Source organism: Oncorhynchus nerka, linkage group LG10, assembly GCF_034236695.1.
Source record: "Oncorhynchus nerka isolate Pitt River linkage group LG10, Oner_Uvic_2.0, whole genome shotgun sequence".
Taxonomy (NCBI): Eukaryota; Metazoa; Chordata; class Actinopteri; order Salmoniformes; family Salmonidae; genus Oncorhynchus; species Oncorhynchus nerka.
The window spans coordinates 81127823-81143925 of NC_088405.1; the positions used below are offsets into that span (position 1 = coordinate 81127823).

Here is a 16103-nt window from a genome sequence, read left to right on the forward strand (position 1 = left end):
TATGCACTGGGGCAGGTAGCGTTCTCCTGGCATCCGCCCAACCCAGATTCATCCATCGGACTGCCTGGCATTGCACATGGTGATCTTAGGTTTGTTTGCGGCTGCTCGACCATGGAAAACCATTTTATGAAGTTCCCGACGGACAGTTATTGTGTTGACATTGCTTCCAAAGGCAGTTTGTAACTCAGTAGTGAGTGTTGCAACCAATGACAGACTATTTTTAAGAGCTATGCACTTCAGCCCTCGACAGTCCCATTCATGACTCCTAGACGTTTCCACTTCTCAATAAAAGCACTTACAGTTGACCGGGGCAGCTCTAGCAGGGCAGTAATTTGACGAACTGACTTGTTGGAAAGGTGCCGCGTTGAAAGTCAGGAATTCTGAGAAAGGTACCAGAGAAAAGTAACTACACATCAGTCAGAGTGCTGTCTGCTGATAGAATGCCCCTTCATCAATTCTCATCCAGTAGAGAAGAGCAAATGAAGCACAAAATTACCCCCCCCCTCTAAACCAGTAATACGGTAAATCCCGAGATGAGAGAAGACCGGTATGACCATATGAACATCTGGATACCGCTCAACCCTAATCGGAACACTAATCTGTGGCAAAGTGAGAGGGAGAGAAAGAGAGGAGAGTTAACTAAATAGAACTGAGGGAAAGGAAACTAAACTCAGGAGGGGCGCCTCGACAGAGGCATGTCATACCAAGCCCGAATCTGACTGAAGACAGCCATTTTGAGTAAGCACCGGCACCATCTAAGGACGGTCGATAAGGTGCCCTGTCAAACACTACCTTTCAAACGGTGACTATCTGCGGGAGCAGATTCACAGCAGAGGGGAATGACAAATGAAGACTGCCTTTCGAGGCACAGTGTGTGGTTAAAACATTTGGCAATGAAAACAATTTGAACATAAACGTCTTTACGGTACAGTGCCCTCTCTCAATCCTCAATTCTGCAGAGCCGTGGAATTATTCATAAGCTTCTGTGATCTCTCTGCTAAAACTAACCCCATCCTCATTCTCCCTCCACCTCCCCTATTAAAGTCAGGGATGCCTGGTGATCCATATGTCAACATGCAGGAAATGAAACTTGAACAAAGGCGGCCTACCTAAAACCAAGATGGTCTGTGCTGTACGGTAATAATACATCTAGGTCGTCAATTCACAGACTCCAAGCAGCTTTTGGGGGCACTACCGTGATATGGCTTTCCATGAGGGGAAAGTTGCAAATTACTTGAATAATCTGGATATAGGCCTACATATGGTAATATTACGTGGTTCAGAGAAATGCCCCCACACATGGAACAGGCCAACCAATAAACTCCTTGAGGGAGGCCAATGAAAATAGTCCTATAGTATAGTGAATGAATATAGTCCATTGACTGCTGTTACTGTAATTTCCAAAATGGTGTTCGGCTTGAATGACAACCAACAGTACAGCTGAAATAATGCACATCCGTTTTGTCTATGGCCAGGTATCAAGATCCTGATCCAAGATTGATATACGAATGGAGGAGAAAATGACAGGAGTAAATTGCAGAACACTTTTGAAAGGCATACCTTGAAGGGTCATACAATGCTCCATTTCTTTACTGCAGTGCTGGCACATCCCTCGAAAAAAAACCTGGCATCGCAAACATTTTTAGCGCTCTTTCATCAGCATTAAAAAGGTACATTTCCATAATTGAAAAGATGAAAGATGAATCCCCAATCAGGCTTGTGCATTGTAAACAACACTGTGGTGAGATGCCCATCCAGATCCTGCCAGCCCTGCTGATGACCAATGGGTGCCAAAATCAAGCCCTGAGAGAAACCTTATCCCTGGAGAAGCCAACCTGCAGCACTCTGTCTGAAGTCTGTCAACTAGCTACAGCCCTGTGGGACCACAGACAGATACTACACTCAACAAAAATATAAACACAACATGTAAAGTGTTGGTACCATCTTTCAAGAGCTGAAATAAATTATCTCAGAAATGTTCTATATGCACACAAAAAAGTATTTATCATATTTAGTGCACAAAAGTGTTTACATCCCTGTCAGTAAGCATTTCTCCTTTGGCAAGATAATCTAGCCACCTGGCAGGTGTAGCATATCAAGAAGCTAATTAAAGAGCATGATCATTACTGAGGTGGACCTTGTGCTGGGGACAATAAAAGGCCACTCTAAAATGTGTGGTTTTGTCACACAACACAATGCCACAGATGTCAGTTTTGAGGGATAGTGCAATTGACTGCAGCAATGTCCACCAGAGCTGTTGCCAGATAATTTCATGTTAATTTCTCTTCCATAAGCAGTCTCCAACGTTGTTTTAGAGAATTTGGCAGTATGTCCAACCGGCATCACATCTGCAGACCACGTGTGGGTGAGCAGGTTGCTGATGTCAACGTTGTGAACAGAGTGCCCCATGGTGGCGGTGGGGTTATGGTATGGGCAGGCATAAACTACGGACAATGAACACAAATGCATTTTATCGATGGCAATTTCAATGCACAAAAATACTGTGACGAGATCCTGAGGCCCATTGTGAGGCCCATTTTTTTAAGGTATCTATGACCAATATATGCATATCTGTATTCCCAGTCATGTGAAATACATAGATTAGGGCCTAATTCATTTATTTCAATTGATTGATTACCTCATATGAACTGTAGCTCAGTAAAATCAATGAAATTGTAGCATGATGGATTTATATTTTTGTTACACAGGTGGCTGCTGAGGGGAGAACGACTCATAATAGCTGTAACGGCGCAAATGGAATGGCATCAAACACGTGGAAACCATGTATTTGATGTATTTTATAACATTCCACTAATTCCGCTCCAGTCAATACCAGGAGCCCGTTCTCCCCAATTAAGGTGCAACCAACCTCCTGTGGTAAACATTGTCTCTGGATGCTGCTGTTGCTAAGATACTCCCATTAAATTATACTGTTTTGCTTTGGCATTTCCATTGCACTTTTCTCAAACTGAAAGTGTTCACTGAATGGGCTTACCCCCTTATACATATATAGGACTCACCACAATGGAAAGCATCCATCTGGTATATAATGTGAAAAGTAATTTTAAGAATAATCAAAAATATGTTTTCTTGTAGTTGCCAGTTCAACTGCAGATGGGCTATCCAATTGTAGGGATGCACATTACCTCTCTGTGTTCACTGCAGATCTTGCACAGCCACTGAGTTCTCTTCTGACTGCACTGGGGCTCTATGCCACACTTGGTGCACACTTTCTGTAAGAGAGAGAGAGAGAATAACTTTTCTTTTAAAGAAGACCCGATTTTGAATTGACAATTAGTGGTGTACTGAGTAACATGGACAAAACACAAAAAGGTCATACAATACTTTTATATGTATTATATACTGTAAGTTATAAAAAGTTATAGAAATACTTAGCTATAAAGTTGTTGCACTTTGCTGCTGTCTTTTGTAACAGTAAAAAAAGCACATGATCATTTTACAGTTTGGCTTGAATTACTATACAAAATGCAATTGATCCATATTGAAATTGAAAACAGTGCCAAGTGAAAATCTTTTAGTAAGTCCAAGAACTTTGTACTTCATAAAATTGGAGCGTGTCTGATAATATATATCCTGCAATAATAAAATGAATGTCAAGAAATATAAAGCTTTTGAAAGGACACTTTTTTATTGTTTAAAGAACGAAACAGAATAAAAATCACTGATATTCAATTATAGTGTGCCATCAATAGTTATCAAAGTGTTGGAAATTTGCTGAGCCATCACAGCCAAGTTTGTGACATTGAAAAGTTAATAGAAAAGTCACTGTGACACATCATGTATTTCCATGATGTGAAGTCAAGTCATTGCACAACTCAACAAAACACTGCTCAACCTCCTCCCACCACAAATAAAGGGGGTGAGTCATTTCAACATGCAGACTTATGCGGAATTTCAAATGGGCTCTAGCCCCTACACACTAGGAACTTCTGAAGACAGCTTCCTTCTGCATTCTGAATGGCTGGCTGGGTGTAGTTTTCATCATACTGCATCAATCTATCCAGTCCTCTCAGATCTACAGCAGTGGCCTGGGAGTAAAGGGCTAAGGGATCGACTTGGAACTGAGCATTAATACAATCATCAGAAACATATTTGTAAACATTGAAAGTGCGTGGGAGACGGAGAGAAACAAAATGGTGCAGTTTGAGGCCATGTGGCAGAGAGTGATATGGGCGCTGGAGATGTGAGCAGGTGGGTCTGGGCAGGGATGATGTTGTGAATATTTGTATGTTCTCATTTGTATGTGTATGTTTTGCATTGCTAAAAATGGAGAAAAAAATCCATTATCTTACAACAAGAAAAAAGGAAACATTTGTATGTCCCTAGAGAACAGCAAAGATCTTCAGTGTGTTCACCTAGCGTAGCCTTTGACAAAGCGAGAGCTTGGTTGGATGCAGAAGTGTAAAAAACATCCAATTACATTACCTGAAGAAGCAGGGTTGATTATGATGTTGAAAAGCAAGCATTTCGCTACACCAGCAATAACATCTGCTAAATATGTGTATATGACCAATACAATTTCACTGTATAAAATCACAGGAAGGAAGCTTTAATCAAGCCTAATGCAATGGAGGAGAGACCTTGGCTGAAGTGCTCATGATTGTCTTTCCTGAAGTAACTCAGTATTTTTAGAGAGTGAGAGAGAAATAGAATATCTGGGTCTCCACCTCCTAAGATCAAACATTTTCGGTCAACTGCCGAACTGCTACTAAAATAGTAGTTTACTCTAACAGAATGTTAATATAAATGGAATGTTATGCCAGAAAGCTGGCCATCACACGTAAGATTTGCTTCTGGGTTCCAGGATAACTGGCTCAAAGATGCCTGACTATAGCCATCTCATCTGTGCTCTAGCTACAGAGCATAGTCTGATGGATGTGTACACCTGCCGGTTTTCACACCTAGAGCAGGTCTTCTTCTGAAGACTTCAGTCACCTAGTGACCAAAACATGTGTGTACCTTCCAATTACATACTAACAAATCTGGGCTGTGTTTAGACTGGGGGGATTTATTGACAAGACTATAAACGTTCAACAAGTAGTATATATATGCATGCCTCCACACCTATCCCTCCCAGTTAGAATGGTGAAGATATCCACATATCCATTTCCTATGAGACTGTAAACACAGCCTGCTCTATGTTCCTCTTCCAGGGCTTTGCTGCCCTCTCCTGTGCGTTAAGTTTACTACCTGGCTTTTCCTTCCTACAATCTTCAAACTGACCTCTCCACATTTGCTTTCATGTCGTCAAGCGATACATAAAACAGTCTAGCATAGACCACTTAAGGAGTTTGCATAACATCATGAGTACACCATTGAACATATCATGCAACATCAACTAATCTACAGTATTTGTATATTTTTTACAGGGAAATTAGTAGGAGAATTAGTATATTCAGAAATATTTGCCCATTTTATATGTTATTTTACATAGATTATCATAAAACACTCCCGCTTTCATGCTTTAGGTAAGCAATTTAGGCATTCACATCTGAGGTCTTTGCTGCAACCCTATGGTGAAAAGTGATTACTACAAGCTGGCTATCCAGTCAAGTCCATGCTTTGGAACAGTGAATTGAACTGCCATTCACTATAATTAAACAATATTCCCAAATGATGAGTCCTATTTGTTTATTTATTTATCCGTTATTTAACCAGGTATGTTGACTGAGAACACGTTCTCATTTGCAGCAACGACCTGGGGAATAGTTACAGGGGAGGGGGGGGGATGAATGAGCCAATTGTAAACTGGGGATTATTAGGTGACTGTGATGGTTTGAGGGTCAGATTGGGAATTTAGCCAGGACACCGGGGTTAACACCCGTACTCTTACGATAAGTGCCAAGGGATCTTTAATGACCTCAGAGAGTCAGGACACCCGTTTAACGTCCCATCCGAAAGACGGCACCCTACACAGAGAAATGTCCCCAATCACTGCCCTGGGGCATTGGGATATTTTTTTAGACCAGAGGAAAGAGTGCCTCCTACTGGCCCTCCAACACCACTTCCAGCAGCATATGGTCTCCCATCCAGGGACTGACCAGGACCAACCCTATACATTCTGTTTACGTCTAATAGGCCTATGCCTTGCTTGGCGAGAGTTATTACGTTATTGACATGACAGAGCTCTTGTAAGTATCTGTTTGAAATGAGAGCCATTATAGGCACTATTGAACAGCAGAATGAACCCCCTCTTATCTGGTTTATACAGTCGCATACCACTTATTACATTTCCTCTCAGAGACCCACATAATCTATTTCCCTTTGGTTGTTTCATTTCCTCCCTTCTGATCTCATTATGTCCCAGTGTCATTGGCCTCTAGCACATGGAGCAGAGGAGTTGGAGAGAACACTCGGAAAACGCTATGACCGATCTAGATAAAGCTACTGGTCATAGGAGAAGTTCAATGGGCTTCATTTCCAATATATCAAAAGCACAGTATATGTAGGAGAATACTGCAATTGTAATGATTCACAGTTAAAAAGAGTAGTGAACGCATCTCATCATCAAGCCTTTAGTTGAATCAGGTGTGTTAATTATCAACATCATCGATAAATACAAAAGCATATTTTTTGACGCAGTTACTTTCCATTATCGACAGGGCTCTAGACTAACTTTTTCCAGTGTCATCAATAAGTAAGACAAGAAAGAAGTTGGCTATTTCATCTAACTTATTCAGGGAATGCATGATTGACATTTTAATTTGTAACACTTCAAAATAGGATTCAGAATGATCCGTTATTTTTGGCTCCTTAGAGATGAATTTGCCCCCATCTTTTTTTGTGGATATTGACCTAGGCTATATGCTACATAATTCACCACCCGAGGAAGTGGGAACTCAAAACACATTAGCTAGATAACAACTTTTAAATAGGATATTGTTGCTAGATAGCCATGTAATTGATCTAACAGTAAATGTAAAGTGGCAATCTGCAGTTCAAACAAAAACAAAGTGAGGGATGGGGCTGGAGAAATGTAACCCCTCAAATTCATAGATAGATGGTCAGTCATTGCACCCATAGCTCTATGATATCAAAAGTATAGTTTCAACCATGTTTTGAGGCTGTAATAGTGTTTGTTTACAATTACCTAGTTTAAAAACAATGGAGTAAATCAATATTTTATTTGGGGTTCTGATGGGGTACAACAGTTGAACTAAGCTCATAAAAGCATTTATAACTTTTGATTTTTGTCTAACATTGGGTATATCTCATTAATTTAATCGCAGATTGAACCTTTAAAGTCCTACAAAAATGTTCCATTGGTAGGCTACTTGATGTATTCACCCCAAATCGCGAGCTCCTCTTCGTTCTACCAGTGCATCATCTCAATTGCATACTCCGGTTGTAAACTAGTGCCATTGCCTAATCACAAAAATTCCAGATGTAAGCAAAAATTGCTTCGGTAAGAGGAAGGCAATATTGGTATTGGTAATTTATTTTCCCTGCTCTATCCCCTACAGTACTTTCAAATGCTGGGAAGAGTTACGGATTAAGAGATTTGGATGAAAACCAAAGATACTGCAACCCTTCAGGTCTGTTTGGGCCTCTGCTATAGTAGAACAGAAGAGTAGGTGCGGTGACCTTTACCTTGCAGCAGTCCTGACAGAAGACGGAGGGGGTTCCAAGGAGGCCCAGGACCTCCCCACACAGCAGGCACTGGGACCGGCCGTTTCCCATCGCACTTTTCCTCATGTTGTCCAGACGCTCCACCAGCCTCCTGGACACACACACACACACATACACATACACACACACACACACACACACACACACACACACACACACACACAGACACAGACACAGACACAGACAGACACAGACACAGACACAGACACAGACACAGACACAGACACAACACACACACACACACACACACACACACACACACACACACACACACACACACACACACACACACACACACACACACACACACACACACACACACACACACACACACACACACACACAGAGACACAGACACAAACACACAGACTAAAGTTATGGACTGCAACTGACAGCTTAAGGATAGTCATTCCAGATAAACTACCAGAAATTCATGGTTTTATTCAAATTTTCAATAGCAGTACCAACCGCATGTGTGGTGTGTGTGTGCGCGCGTGCATCCTACCCGATGCGGAGCTGTTCAATCTGTTCCAGTTCCTCAGCCCTGCGGATGACACTAAGGATGTTCTCCATCTCCTGCTGCTCCAGCATCTGGCTCTTCCTCTGTCGGTCTGTACAGAAGGTGTGGACAGACCAGCCTGTCTGCAGCCTGGGACACAGACACACATGTTGCTTTACGATGTTCATCAATTTTCATGTTTATTCTTTTGTGTCATTACATGTGGCAGTGCAGGCCAAAGTGAAACATGTTACGTGACTAACACAGGCTTATGCATGCACGTTTGCACGCCTTACATAATTATCTATCCTGCTGGCAAAAACATCTCCTTATATGACTGCACTGAACACAAACAAACTAGTACACATGCAAAATGTTGTATCAAATACAAACATATACATTGCAGTGTAAGATCAAATGGTCACAAAGGTTTTATAAAACAGAACTGCCATGCTATCAAAAACAAGTTTCAACAAAACACACACTCAGTTCTACAACAGAAACTATATCATGTGATGAAAATAATGATGGGCACAGGAATACTTTACATAACCATTACATCTTCCCTAGGTGACAAGGCAAAAACACTCACATACTTAGTGAGATGGTAGAGATTTTGGAGTGCGTACTCACTTGGCTCGAAGGGCCAGCTGCCGGTCGTTGGGACAGACCCACTGATCTTTCCCTGTCCCAAACATGGCCTCCGTCATCTTTTGAGGGTTGATGACAAAGGCTGCAAAAACACATCCAGACACTCAGTCCTACTAAATGAAAGGCTACACACCATCTGGGAAAATCACTTCAAATAGATATTGACCCAGCACTGTAATACCCCCTCTAATTGAGTTTAGTTGTATATACTTGTGGCTTTTGTACATAGATCGCAATAGGAAAGAAGTTTGTATGACATTATCAAAATATGTTGATAAGTGAATGAGTACTACTAGGGAAGAAAGTGAAAACCAAATCAACAACATGATAAAAACGGAACTACAGATAATAAACTGACCAATCAGTAAGCAAAGAAGATGGAGGGTCATGTCCATGAAGAGAGGGACATAAAAGTGTGCCTATGTCTCGGCTCTGTAGGACAGCTAACACGAGACCAGAAGTCAGTTCTGGGTGGATCTTCACAGTGTAGGCAGAAATACAACAGTCTCTGTTGCCAGTGACAACTTCAATAATGCTTCCTGCCTTGGGCAACAGATCATCGTGATGGTCACGCCATCTCCATTTGTCTGCCAGGCAATACATCCATTTCTTCAGTTGTTTGTGTAATATATTCATCAACAGATGTGTGTGTGAAATGGTCCACTCGTGTGAGCCAACAACAACAAGTTATTGTCCACAAATGTTATTTTTAATTTTCTTCTTTACTCTTGGATTGTACTAACATGAGCTATTAGTAGAACATCAATGTCCAGTAAATGGGTAGCTCCTGGATAAACCCATTACTGATTACCATTTCAAATGGAAAAAGATGAAAGAAGGCCCTCGTATCCAAACAAACAGATGACATTCTTGTTGGGAGTGTATTGATATGTGTATCTTAGAGGGCAATGCAAAGGTAAAAGCATTTGTCTCTGTGAAGTAAAGCAAAGGCAGCTATTTATCACAGGGCCAAACAACGAGTCACCCAGTTCTCTGGTATGTGGGCACACATACAAACAACCATTACAGCTGATTTCACCCTGCTGGAAAATGGTTTGCTTTACTGAGTACTGTTACCAGACTATCAATAAGGAATTATAAGCACTGTGGGAAACATCTGCCTACTTCCCTCAGGACAGCACATGCACACACACAACATTTATTCACATTGTGTAACCTAATTTTATCATGTCAATATCCAAGTCACTGTCCTAATTTCTAAGTGTAGTTGGGACACAGCAAGGGTCTGAGTGCCCCACTCTCATTTGCTCGAAGAGGGGTTTACTATTTAAATCATGCATTCTTTGATTCTGCTCCCCCTTTCGCTCCCCCACTAGCAAACACACTACTGTAGATGCAGAGCCCCTTGTGTAAAGAGTAATGCTCCCCTTCTCTAGCCACATGTAGGCCTATTCCTCTCCCACCGGAGACCAGGGTTCAATCACTGCACCAACCCTTCAAGCTATTTTTCCCAATTGCCTGTATCTCTCTGGCATTTAAAATTGGTCTCAAAGTGAAAATACTTGTGATTTTTATTTTTATTTTTTTAATTCCATTAAAAAAACAACACTGATAACCTGTAGAATGCGATGGACTTTATAAGGTGATTTGGGCATGAGCTAAACATCTGCAGAGACGTTTACAGCAAACGTAATCTCCACAAAATTTCCTTTAAATGTATATCACTGTGCGCAGGTCGTTAATCTGTTGGATTGAATCCAATGCCGGCCTCGGGCTATATCTCAGTAGGCAAAAATAGAAACCTCACCTTGCTTTTTCTCTTTCATTACCACTAATCGTAAAAGACAGGGACACAGATATCATATAGGCTTCTGTTAATTGACCAGGACAGAAGTCACTTTAGACAATTTAAATATATATTTTATGAACATGTGTTATTTTTTTTACTCTTTCCCTCACTAACACTTACAACCTCCCTACCACAATTATTCTCTGGCTATAAACCTAAAACACCATGTCACAGAGATGCCACCGTGTTCTTGTTAATGGCTGAGCAATTAAATCTATTTACCTTTCCAACCCACCTAATGGCCTTTGTTCAACACTAGTGCTCTGGCCTCAGCCCCGGCTGACTGCATTAAGTACGGCTAGAGCACAACAAACAAAAACAGCAGAATTCATTCGGACACAAACACGTTTACAGGCTTCAGATTGAATTGGCCAAATCAGTGAGATGGAACTCTACATCAATTTTCATAGTGCTCACAAACTTCCCTATTTGGCCCTGTAACATGTACATAAACCATTTAAGAAGAAAATAGAGTATTGTCAGCTTGTTACATCAGGTAATTCAATTATGTATGTGCATACAAAGAGATATGCTCAATTTATAACACACTGCCTTGTGATATACTTCAAAGTGCACTTTTTCCAACAAATTGGCTATGAAACAGAGCAACATTAAAGCAGTCATCATCGGCTCTTATCTGGCAGTAATAACTGACTGATTTCCAGCACACGTCTCAACCTTATCAAACAGTTTTTCCATTACATAGACTACAGGGATCTATCTAGCTCTGGGGCAATCGCTCTCTGCACCTTTTCAAGGGGAAAGCCTGCCTTGGCATAAAGCTGTTGGCAAACAGTCAAAAGAAGGGAGAGAAACCGTTTACCTGTAAAATTTCCCCCCTTCCTTTGAACGAGCGAGAACTATGAGAGCCAGTTATATCGCTTTGCTGCGGGCTAGGCCTGTGAACAAAAGGCGAGAGCGGGGAAGAGAAGGAAACAGTGAAGTCAGGCGTTTAGCTCTCAGTCTTAGTTCACAGCCTGCCTGCCTTGTCTGACAGGCTGGTCACATGACAGGAGAACAATTGCCCACAGAAACATCCTGTTCCTTCCAGATGAATGCACTGTAAGTCACTCTGACTTATAAGAGTGTCTGTTAAATGACTAATGTAAATGTAAAACAGACTACTGTGATTGACTAGGATAACAAAAGCAGTGGCATGGCTCTCCACCCGACGCAAGCACACAGGAAAAGGCTAACATGGTTACCATTGACATGCTTTTACCAACAATTCTGAGAGTCTCCTTTATCTTATTTGGCGAGGGCCCTTTGTGCATAATGCAAGTCATTGAAATTAAATGTGGCAGTGTTGCTTTCAATTGCTGTAACTCGTCTGTTGTTGTAATGTGTATGCCCTGGCTGATTGAGGTTGAATGTGAACTCTACCTGAGGACCCAGTCCTCTGTGATTCCATATACAAAGTATATGTAGGCATTATTCTCAAAATCTATTTAGACTGAATAAATACATTTGTTTATGTGGCCCATTCAAAACATTTTTAGCATATCGAACAGCATGAAGCAATTGCCATAAAAATCTTACCAGGTGGGATATAAAAAGTGATACAAATGTGACCCCTCCCCTCTCCCTAAATGAAAGTGCCTACTTGCCTAGAGTTCGTGTGTAGCACAGGTTTAACAGTCATGCCTCTGATATATTGCTAATCTACCTGCTTGTTTTCAGGCGACTTTAGAGTGGCACATTTCTAGTGACAACAACGTTACTTATACAGTCTGTCCCTACACAGGATCCTACACAGGATTCAGTGTCTCTTGTGGTTTCTCTTGTGTTAATTTAGGTGGCAGGTAGCCTAGCAGTTTGGGCGTTGGGCCAGTAACCGAAAGGTCGTTGGTTTGAATATCTGAGCAGACAAGGTGAAGAATCTGTCGATGTGCCCTTGAGCAAAGCACTTAACCCTAATTTGCACCAGGGGTGCTGTTCTACTATGGCTGAACCTGTAAAACAACACATTTCACTGCATCTATCTGGTATGTGACAATACAAAATACATCTAATTAGGTCTTTGATGCATTTTCTGTGCTGTAAATTTTTCTTTCAAGTTACAAAGTTTTGACATGTGCTCAAATCTTCAGTCAACTATTTCATTAATGTAAGGAACTTCAGGCCAAGGTGAATGTTTGTATGCATTTAGTTATTATGCATAAAGTATGTGCCATGAATTGTAGCTCACAGATAACATTTCTTTAGTTTGAAATACTATGAAGAGGTCATTTCTCGACCAAGGTAAAGTTGGTTTTATATTCACACATTCAACAGACATCCTTACGTCACTACATCACTGCAAAAGGGTTTTCTAATGATCAATGACATTCATCAGACATTCGCCAAAAGTAATTTACAAATGTAAAAATCAATAACTAATTCACTGTTTGTCACAGAAACATCAAACAAGGTGTGATTTATTCTATAAATGTCTAGTATACTTTTACAACCTTTGCTTTGAGTAAACATTCCAGTTCCGATTTGATAGAAATACATAACATCTATAAAATGCCATTTAAAGCTATATAAATCAGTAACGTTTTCACTGATTATGACAGAAAAATCAAACTAGGTATGATTTATTCTATGAATGTCAAGCATACTTTTACAAACTTTTGTTTTGAGTAAACATTCCAGTGTTGATTTGATAGAAATGCATACAATCTATAAAATATCATTTAAAGAAGTATAAAATCAATAACTAATTCACCGTTTGTCACAGAAACATAAAACTAAGTAGGATTTATTCTATAAATGTCTAGCATACTTTTACAACCTTTGTTTAGTGGAAAAATTCCAGGTTTTAATTTGATAGAAATACATACAATCTATGTAATGCCATTTTAAACTGTATACATCAATAACTAATTCACCGTTTTTCACAGAAACATCAAACTAGGTATGATTTATTCTATAAATGTTTTGCATACTTTTACAACCTTTGCTGAGGAAAACTTCCAGTTTTGATATTATAGAAATACATAAAATCTATAAAATGCCATTAAAAGCTGTACAAATCATCAATTAATTCACTGTTTGTCACAGAATCATCAAACTAGATATGATTTATTATACAAATGTCTAGCATACTTTTAAAACCTTTGTTGTGAATACAAATGCCAGTTTTGATTTTATAGAAATACATCAAATCTATACAACATCAAACAAGGTTTGATTTATTCCCAGTTCTGTTGACTTTGAGACTGGTGTTTTGCGGGTACTAATTAATGAAGCTGCCAGTTGAGGACTTTTCTCAAACTAGACACTCAAATGTACTTGTCCTCTTGCTCAGTTGTGCACCAGGGCCTCCCACTCCTCTTTCTATTCTGGTTAGAGACAGTTTGCTCTGTTCTGTGAAGGAAGTAGTACACTATGTTGTACGAGATCCTCAGTTTATTAGCAATTTCACCCATGTAATAGCCTTAATTTCTCAGAACAAGAATAGATTGACGAGTTTAAGAAGAAAGTCCTTTGTTCTGGCCATTTTGAGCCTGTAATCGAACCCACAAATGATGTTGCTCCAGATACTCAACTAGTCTAAAGAAGGACAGTTTTATTGCTTCTTTAATCAGAGCAAGCTTTAATCAGAACTGTTTTCAGCTGTGCTAAAATCATTACGAAAGGGTTTTCTTAATGATCAATTAGCCTTTTAAAATGATAAACTTGGATTAGCTAACACAACGTCCCATTGGAACACAGGAGTGATGGTTGCTGATAATGGACCTCTGTACACCTAGGTAGATATTCAATTAAAAAATCAGCCGTGTCCAGCTACAAAAGTCATTTACAACATTAACAACATTTACACTGTATTTCTGATCAGTTTGATGTTATTTGTTTGATGTGCTTTTCTTTAAAAAACAAGGACATTTCTAAGTGACCCCAAACTTTTGAACGGTAGTGTATATCATGGTTAACTCTTATATGACTGAAGATGCAGAATTTTATGCCAGGCACTTTCTAATAGTGTATAACAGACTCGTTAGAACTTTGACCACACATCCTCTAGATGGACTAGATGCCCTCTGTTAAATCAAAACTGGAATTTTTACTTAAAACAAAGTTGTAAAAGTATGCTAGGCATTCATAGAATAAATAACACCTTGTTTAATGTTTCTGTGACAAACAATGAATTCATTATTGGTTTATACAGTTTAAAATGGCACTTGATAGATGTTATGTATTTCTATCAAGTCAAAACTGGAATTAATTTTTACTCAAAACAAAGGTTGTAAAAGTATGCTAGACATTTATAGAATAAATCATACCTAGTTTGATGTTTCTGTGACAAACGGTGAATTAGTTATTGATTTATACTTCTTTAAATTGCATCTTATAGATTTGATGTATTTCTATAAAATCAAAACTGGCATTTGTATTCACAAGAAAGGTTTTAAAACTATGTTAGAAATTTATAGAATAAATAATATCTAGTTTGATGATTGTGTCATAATCAGTGAAAATGTTATTGATAAATATATTTTTTAATGCCATTTTATAGTCATTAATGTATTTCTATCAAATCATAACTGCAATGTTTACTCAAAGCAAAGGTTGTAAAAGTACACTAGAAAACATTTATAGAATAAATCCTGCCTAATTTAATGTTTCTGTGACAAACGGTGAATTAGTTATTGATTTATACTTCTTTAAATGGCATCTTATAGATTTTATGTATTTGTTTCAAATCAAAACTGGAATGTTTACTAAAAACAAAAGGTTGTAAAAGTATGCTAGACATTTATAGAATAAATCATACCTAGTTTGATGTTTCTGTAACAAATGTTGAATTAGTTATTGATTTATACCGCTTTAAATGGCATTTTATAGATTTTCTGTATTTCTATAAAATCAAAACTGGATTTTGTCTTCACAACAAAGGTTGTAAAAGTATGCTTGACGTTTATAGAATAAATCATATCTAGTTTGATGAATCTGGGACAAATTGTGAATTAGTTATTGATTTTAAAAATGTTAAATGGCTTTTGGCAAATGTCTGTTGAATGTGTGATAAATGTTTGTTGAATGTCTGTTGAATGTCCAAATGTGTGAATATAAAACCAACTTTACCTCGGTCATTTCTCTTACCTGTGTGTGTCCGGAGATGGAGGTCAATAGTGGATCCGGGCAGGTTTTCCCTCTCTCTGCTCCAGCTGCTCCTGGAACTTGACACAAAAACACCTGTCTGGTACAATGAAAACACATCCAATTCAGGGAAGCTTTGGAGTGGACTTCTGTGCTGTTTCCTCCTGTCAATTTATTAGAAGGGATATGGGATCGACCATTTCTAGTGTAACAGGGAGCAAACGACAGCCATGTAATGGTCTAATGTTCCATTTGCTTCCCAATGTGTCGTTAGCTTGGCACAGTGGACAAGTGGTTCAGGTTATCTGGTGGCGGCTGCTCCACCCACCCACCCACCCACCAGAGAAAGTCATTAGCCCACGTGTGCTCTGCTCTCCACCGCAAGCAGCAGCCTCACTCTGGGCTTAT

The 16103-nt window shown here is 39.5% G+C and overlaps 1 protein-coding gene across 2 annotated transcripts in view; it reads right to left on the bottom strand.

Moving 5' to 3' along the window:
• The window catches only part of doc2b (double C2-like domains, beta), a 263270-nt gene extending 247489 nt beyond the window's left edge, over positions 1 to 15781 (bottom strand). Inside the window, exons 1-5 of one of the 2 annotated variants that reach the window (XM_029671532.2) lie at positions 15699 to 15781; positions 8783 to 8882; positions 8156 to 8299; positions 7612 to 7741; positions 3147 to 3233 (exon numbers count right to left, since the gene is read on the bottom strand). In XM_029671532.2, coding sequence (XP_029527392.2) covers positions 3147 to 3233; positions 7612 to 7741; positions 8156 to 8299; positions 8783 to 8859 — 438 coding nt within the window. In that variant the 5' untranslated portion in view covers positions 8860 to 8882; positions 15699 to 15781. Of the gene's footprint in view, positions 1 to 3146; positions 3234 to 7611; positions 7742 to 8155; positions 8300 to 8782; positions 8883 to 11433; positions 11532 to 15698 lie in introns of those variants that run through there. The other variant, XM_065023792.1, reaches the window with a different exon arrangement.
• Positions 15782 to 16103: the final 322 nt, after the last annotated feature.